Here is an 8,204-nt window from a genome sequence, read left to right on the forward strand (position 1 = left end):
CAACAGAGTTTCAAGGATCTTACATCTGAGTAAAGGCAGACCTGATGTTTACCTGTACTCATTCTGCACAAACAAAAAACATTAATGTAAACATATATATATATATATATGTAAATATCTTAACATATATCAGTGCCATTCACTCTAAAAATGGCTGGGTCATTTTTGACCCATAATGGGTAAATATTGGACAGAACACATGCTGAGTTAAAAATTACCCCGTGCTGGGTTAAAAATGACTCAACGTTGGGTTGATGTTATGCAATGGGGTAATAATAACCCAGCTGTTCGGTTAAAACAACCCAGCATTGGGTAAATTTTAACCCAGCTGTGTTCTGTCCAATATTTACCCAACATAGGTCACAAATAACCCAGCCATTTTTAGAGTGTTGTTGGGTGTCTAAAATGCACACCATTGTTTTTGTAAGGTATGTTTGTAAAATACTTCATTGGCCTAATATAATTAAGGCCTACTCTTCCATATGGCAAATATAAAACATTTCGCTGGCCCAAGATATAAAATATATGGTAAATACATTTTGTAGAAAGTAAATCTTAATTAATTATATATTTGAAATTGAAAGTATATTTCATTTTTTAACCTTCATATATTATAGTGCTGGGCAAAGGTTCATCGCGATTAATCGCATACAAAATAAAAGTGATTTTTTGCATAATATATGTGCATGTACTGTGTCTAATTATTATGTTTATTTAACCACAAACACATTCATATATTCATTTCAGAATTGTTTTATTTATATATCATTTTTTTAAATTTATATTTAATATAGATGATATAAAAGTATAAATAAATATATATAAACACGTAAATGTTTCTTTAATACATACATGAATGTGTGTGTATATATTTATACATAATAATTAGACACAGCACACACTCATATATTATACCAATAATCACTTTTATTTTATATGCGATTAATCGCGATTAATCTTTGCCCAGCACTAATATATTAACATATATTTCAAAATGTATCTCAGAGGTAACATATACATTTCAAATTTTACAACCCATAAGCAAAAAATATATTTTTTGTGGCCAAAATATAAGTTTATATTTTTTATACAAAGTATAAGTATAAAATGTATAAGTATGTGTAAATGTAAATTTATAAGTATATTTTTGCAGTTTAAAATATATTTAATTTTAACCTTTGTTTATAGGTTTTAAGTTTCAGGTATAAGTTTTTCTTCCAATGCGAAATATTTTATTTTTAAAATATATTTGAAAATATATTTTTAGAACATTTTGGCAATTTTATGTTTATTTTGAAATATATTCAAAATTATATTTGAAAATATATATATATTTTTTTGCTGTATGGTAAACACTGTCTGGAACTAAAAGTTAGAATGCGTTCCTCATTATTTTACCTTTATATTTTACCTTGGTATCATTTGACCACTATATTGATAGCAAAACAGAAAAAATAGGAAAAGCCTAACTGATAGATTTGTAATATAACTTTGCAAACCTATTATCTTATTGTAAACATTTAAAGGATTTAAAGTTCACCCAAATATGAAAATTATCTCATAATTTAGTCAGCATCATGCAGATGTACATGACTTCATTTCTTCAACTGAATGCAAATTAATAATTTTATATTAAAATGACAGCATGTTATCTACTTATATGTTATCTATTAAAATGACAGCATGTTATCTACATTAAAAGTAACCTAATCCAATGAATATATATGCCTTCTGAAACAAAATGATATGTTTGTGGAAAAAAATATTCAAATTAAAACTAAGATTTGAAGTTCAATGTGCCAACATATTTAAATTTGCAATGCTGAAATGTATGTTTAATACACAACCCATTGATCATTAAATAAGCTCAAAATATTAAATTATGTTCCCGATGGTGATGGAGACACTCTGCAAATTGTAAATGTCAAATATCTACAATATCGACTTGTACAAATATGGTAACACTATGAGTGATTTTATAATATGTCATACAAGAACTAACACATTTGTTTCTTCTCAAGTCACGTTTAATCTCACGTTTTGGTTACATCTCACAACACTACAGTCATCATCAGGTGTGTCGTCTCGCAATCTGGTTGAATAATCAAATGTGTGCGTTCCAAGGATTATCACTTCAAATAATCCTTATGTTTGGGGTCTCCCATGGATTTACAATTGGTTACGTTTAAAAATTGTCCAGTGTGTCCTAAAATCCACCGTTCGTCTAAAATCACCAGCGTATATTCACACAAAACTAGTTTTTAGGATATATGCATGCTTCATAAAAGTTGTTTTAGTGGTGTTTTGCAGGTTTAATTGGTCAGAAATATGTTTTATTGTGGTTTTAGCATGTGATAGGCTATTGAAAAATCAATTTTCTAGTAGATAGGACTTCAATCTTGCATGACTAAAATAATGGCTGCCGAGTGGTGTGACTTTGCCATTATCTCCCTATAGGACTTTTTTTGAACACAAACACCCAAAAAAGGCATACCAATTTATTGAAAATACAACAGACACACCAAGACCTACAACTTGAATTCACAGACACACACATGCAGTTATGACTCATATATGTGGGTGTAAAATGAAATGGCCTTGACTCTGTCTGCTTTCAGTAGACCAATATAGACTCTGTCTTCATCTCTTCTTAATCTTTTATACTTTTTGTTTACCACGCTATCATTCTTTTCATTTGTTTCTGTACAAGTAGTATGAGATGTAAATGCTGTGTTTGAGAAGGACAGTACTTCAGGAATGGAGGTTATGTGTCAAGGGTCAGAGTTGAACGTACGCCGGTCACTTTTGCAAATGTCATTACCGCTTATCGGCAAACATAGCAGCTCATCTGACCACACGTCTGCAGTGTGCACCAAAATCTGTCTACACACACACACGCACGCACGCACACGTGCGCGCGCACACACACACACACACACACACACACACACACACACAGCAGCACATAGAATAGATGATTGCAATGACAACCGCAACAAATCCAAACACACAATCTCCCTAAAAAGCCAATCACACCGCCTGTCAAACCAGTCACCAATTCACCAATCGTTTTGCATAGTTAATAATGAGATCATCGCCCTGGCAACTGGTTTTGTTACCATGACAACCAAGAGCACAAATATCTTCACAACCAGTTAAAACTCATCAATGAGAAATAAAGAGAAAGATAGGAGAGTCCTATACTGAAGATACAAATGTTTTCATGACAGGCCCAAGCCAAATACTATTTTGGATGAATAAAGACTGATGATTCTCTCTGTAGTCGCATTAGGAGCTTGAGAACCTGTGTACATGTGCAGTACCTGAAACAACCTCAAAGATATGTGTTGTTTAGCTCAATTTCAGCTTAAGAAACAAAAGTTGTGGAACAGTTGATGTCAGGTTTAAAGGTGCAGTGTGTAATTTTTATAAAGGATCAGAAATGCAAAATAATATACAAAACTACATTATCAGGGGTGTATAAAGATCTTTTTATAATGATCCGTTATGTTTTTATTACCTAAGAATGAGACATTTTTATCTTCATACACAGAGGGTCCCCTTATGTGGAAGTCGCCATATTGTGCCGCCATGTTTTTACAGAAGCTGTTAACGGACAAACTTTTTTTACTAAGTTGTCTCCGGCGATGACATGTTTTTCCGGTGGCGGCTACCGTAGCTTCTCTATGCGTTTCAAAAGCGAGGGGTAAGCAGTGGACTGAGCCGTTGGTTGCAATTCGCAACCTTACCACGACATGCCACTAAAATTTACACACTGCACCTTTAATTGTTGGTCAGAAACATGTTGTTTAATTGTGATTTTAAAGATTTCGATGTTTCCCCATTCAAGTAGATACTGTAGGACTTTAGTCTTGCATATTTAAGGCAATGTCTAGTGGTCTATGTCTTTCCTAAAGGGTTCAGTATCCTCTTTATTATATAAGTAGATCAGAAGGTGAATATACTGTGAAAGTGAAAACTTGGCTCAACTTAAAAAATTACATCAATTGGTAACACCTAAAACATTTTGTTCGAACTACATGTTTAAGTTAAATAAATAATTTTGAAATAAATTTAAAATAAATTTCAATAAAGTTGAATTAAAACATGTTTAAGATGTAATACTGGTTTAGCCAATCCTTGTTTCTTGAGCAAGTAAACCCCACCCACTGATTAACATAGAATTTGCATATAAGTTGAAAATAAAAAAGAAAACCAATAAGTAAAAGAGAACATAAAAATATATCTGAACTTTACATTTTAAATTTGTCACTATTATTGGGCATAAATAAAAAGCCTGTTAAAACATTTATTTACAGATTTCTTTTCAAGTTTGACTTTTAATATTGGCAGTCTTGCCTCAAGATTGTATTGAAAATAAAAAGTCAAATCATCAATTGCATTTTATTTTTCAATTTGGTAGAAAAGATGCATTATCACCTTGAAAATTAAATAATTCAATGTTTTAATTTTTTATTTTAGTATTTAATTTTCACATTTGGGATATATTTAGCAATTTTATTTTTTATTTTATCATTGATTAATTTATTTTAAATTGGCAGAAAAAACTTCCATACTAATAGCATAAAGACAGTGAGCAAATTCTAGTGATTTACACAGTGAAAAGTTGGATCAACTTAAAAATTACTTCAATTGGTAGCACAAGTTATTTTAACTTAAAGTGGTTTTCACTTAAACATGTCAGTTGAAACAACTTCATTTTTTAACAAAATATTTTTAAGTTGATCTAACTTTTACTTTTCCAGTGTACCAATTTTTAATTTTAAAATAAACCAATAACATCAAAGAAATAATCCAGGTAACAGGACTGAACATTAAGATTGACATTCATAGCATCAATATCATAAAATATACAGAAAATAAAATTAGAAAAGTAACTTTTGATCTTCACATGGCCTTCAGAAGATCCAGATGATGTCACTTCCTCTTGAAAATTTCACTTATTCCTAGATTTTCAGAGGGGGGAACGTGATGGGAAACAGAACTGAGTGAAATCCTAAGGACATTATCTAAAATACTATGACTTGTTCAATGGTAAAAAGAGTTAAAGCAAAGATGGGATATGAACCCACACAAAAATGCAAAAAAATGCGATAAAAACGATGCTTTATATTTAAAGGTAAAGAGATAAAGAGTGTTTTTATTCATGTTTTAAGTTATATTGTTTAAATGTGGTGTTGGATTAACATGCACGACACTTTTTTCAAATAATAAATTGTATTGTAGAGTTAGTTTTCTTGCATTTCTACATATAATGTCCTGGGGACAGAAATGACACAGATTTGGTGGAAAGGCCCTTAAACATTTTATACGAGCAGAATAAGAGCCTGTGTTTTCAATTTCTCTTGTGTAATATATCCTAAGATCATGAATTATTACTGTATAGGTGAAGCTGGTGGAGACAGAGCTGTTTTATATTACCTTTACCTGCTCGGTGTCATCTTTCAGTTGATCAGCATGCACAGTAGTTCACACACCTGCTTTAAATGATAGAAAACAGAACCAGACAAGCACCTTTCATTTACAGAGTACGAGAAAATATATGTAGAGAAAGAAACATCCTGAGAGACATCATGAAGGTAAGACAGACTACTTTCAGTGATCATTTCCATCTGATGTCCTCTTTATGTGAACATATATGCATGCTTAAATTTAAAGCAACTTACAAACACATATAATTGTTCTTCCTATTAGTGTATCAATATCAGATGTACTATAAAAATATATTTTTTTGCTTTTCTAGATCTGCATGTTCAGGCTGCAAACTCATCAGTGGTGCTTTCTCTTATGCAACGTTGTCTTATTTCACGCCTTGCTGTTTGGCGGTGACATTGTCGAGGAGTTTCTCCTTCAGTCATATCCAGCTGCCTACACCGACCGATTCGTGCTCGATATTCGAGAACGGGCACGCAAACTGGACCTGACTGAAACCAGGCTGAACACTTCACAGCTCTATCCTATTAACATTGAACCTTGCCCTGACCACCAGGACCTCCTCATCCTCACGGTGGTCCTCAGTTCCCCAGGAAACTTCAGCCAGAGGGAGGCGGTGCGAAACTCCTGGGCTAATCAGACCACAGTGCAGCACGTTGCCGTGCGGACATTGTTCTTCTTGGACTCTTCCACGTTAGGGGCGGAGCTTCAGGCAATGAGGGAGGAGTCTGCATGCTACGGTGACCTTGTACAGTTTGAGGGAGGGGTTTCAAGTGGAGAGCTGGAGCGAATAAAAATGGCACTTCGCTGGATTCTGCTGTTTTGTCCTCAAGCTCGATTTGTTGTGTTTTCTGAAGATTCGGTGTATTTAAACATACCTGCGCTTGCATCGTACCTGCTGGGGCTGAAATCGAACCCCGACGACCTTTACCTGGGGAGGGTCATCCATCGGGCCCCACCTGAGAGAGACCCGGGCAGAACGCATTACTTGCCCTATCATGTGTACCCTGATAAGTATCTTCCAGAGTACTGCTCAAGCCCCGCCTTCCTCCTGTCACAGGACGTCGTGAGAAAAGTTTACGTTGCTGCACAGAACGTCGCTCTGCCCCTCCCACCTGATATTCTGATTGGCCTGTGTGCAAGACGGGCAGGCGTGGTGGCAACTCACAACTCTCGATTTTCCGGCGACAGACACATTCGCTATAACCCCTGCTGTTATAACTTTCTATTTAGCTCTGCAGAAGTGGGTGGGAGACTGATGGGTGTGGCTTGGAGAGATTTAGGGGCGGGGAATGGGAGGCGCTGTGGCATATTGGAGACATATTATAGTTTGGTCGCATGCAAAACGATGACCTACCTGGACAAACTTTCCTTTCTGAGTAATGATAACACTCAGGGCTAAAATAGTGTTGGTGTGTTTTTCATAAATTACAAGGTCTGTATATTTACTGTATAAATAGTGTAATTATTCAGTTTATCTATATCAATTTAGTGATATTAAATATACAGTCTGTAGTAGTACAGAATTGTAATGATATTTATTTTATCTGTGTCATAACTACAACAGTGTTACACGTTTGAACAATGTAATATTTTTCCATAATTAATAATAAATAAACACACTTATAGAGATGTGGACAGATCTCATTTTGCTGTTTTCCTCCATAACATGTTAGTAAAGCCACAATTGCAAAATCTTTTATAAGCAAAACAACTCCAAATTTTATAATTGCGTCCTAATTCATTTCTGCTGTTGACAGGGCTGTAAAAGACACAGCAGGTGAAATTGGCTAATGATACCTGACTGGAAATAGGGACATTTTAAGCAGGGCTTTCGAAAAAAAATTTAATTGAATGTCATGTGCTTGTCTGCATTACTCATGCTTTCAAGAGTTTCGTACATTGAGTCTTTTCTGGTGTGTTTGGCCATCTAGTGTTGTTACAGACAAACTGCTTTCTCACAACACCTTGACTAAAATGCAATAATAAGATATAAAACACTGAGAATTTAACACTACCGGTCAAAAGTTAATTCTTTATATTTTTCCACATTATAAAATTATAGTAAATGAATCAAAACTATGGCGTGACATAAATGTAACTATGGGAATTATGTTGTGACTATAAAATAAATCAAAAGTTAGATTTTTTCATCTGCAATGTAGTCACCATTTGTCTAGATTTGCAAAATTTTATTTAAAGAAAATTGAAGTAGTTCACATCTATTGCGGACTCTCATTGGCTGCTTTTTCTTAAGCATTCAGTCAGTCAACTATTTTAAAAATATAAAAATTATTTGACTTTAATAATAAAATAAATACATTTATTTTTGTTTACAAAAGTAATTTTTTACATTTTAAGCATACACCTTCAGATTTAAATATTTTTAAAGGTGCCAAAAAATGCATGGTAACAATCTGTTAAATTGTTCTCTGATATCTACACAGAAGGTTTGTGGCTTTATTAAGTGCAAAAATGATCCAGAGTCAGTTTTACATGACCATTTACATCCCTAGGTTTTGCCTTTAGAATGAAATGATCTATTATTACCTTATTTGGAATGGTCATGAATAATAATGTTCAGCTCTGCTCTGATTGGCTGTTTCACAGAGCAGCTCAGTTCAGTAGCTCTGTGTGTGTGTGTGTAAACAGATCTTATGTTTGAGTCTGTATCAAAGAAGATACAAGTTTTGAGGAATAATTAATTGTTAATGGACATTTCTGAGTGGTAAGTTTGTGTTTTTTCAGTA

At 33.7% G+C, this 8,204-nt stretch overlaps 1 protein-coding gene across 1 annotated transcript; it reads left to right on the top strand.

Moving 5' to 3' along the window:
* The first annotated feature begins 5,234 nt into the window (after nt 1-5,234).
* On the top strand, nt 5,235-7,333 carry LOC129424441 (beta-1,3-galactosyltransferase 9). The gene has a single exon (XM_055181108.2). The coding sequence runs from the start codon at nt 5,771-5,773 to the stop codon at nt 6,854-6,856; it is 1,086 nt and encodes a 361-aa protein (XP_055037083.2). The 5' UTR covers nt 5,235-5,770; the 3' UTR covers nt 6,857-7,333.
* The last annotated feature ends 871 nt before the right edge of the window (nt 7,334-8,204 follow it).

This window comes from Misgurnus anguillicaudatus, chromosome 9 (assembly GCF_027580225.2).
Source record: "Misgurnus anguillicaudatus chromosome 9, ASM2758022v2, whole genome shotgun sequence".
Taxonomy (NCBI): Eukaryota; Metazoa; Chordata; class Actinopteri; order Cypriniformes; family Cobitidae; genus Misgurnus; species Misgurnus anguillicaudatus.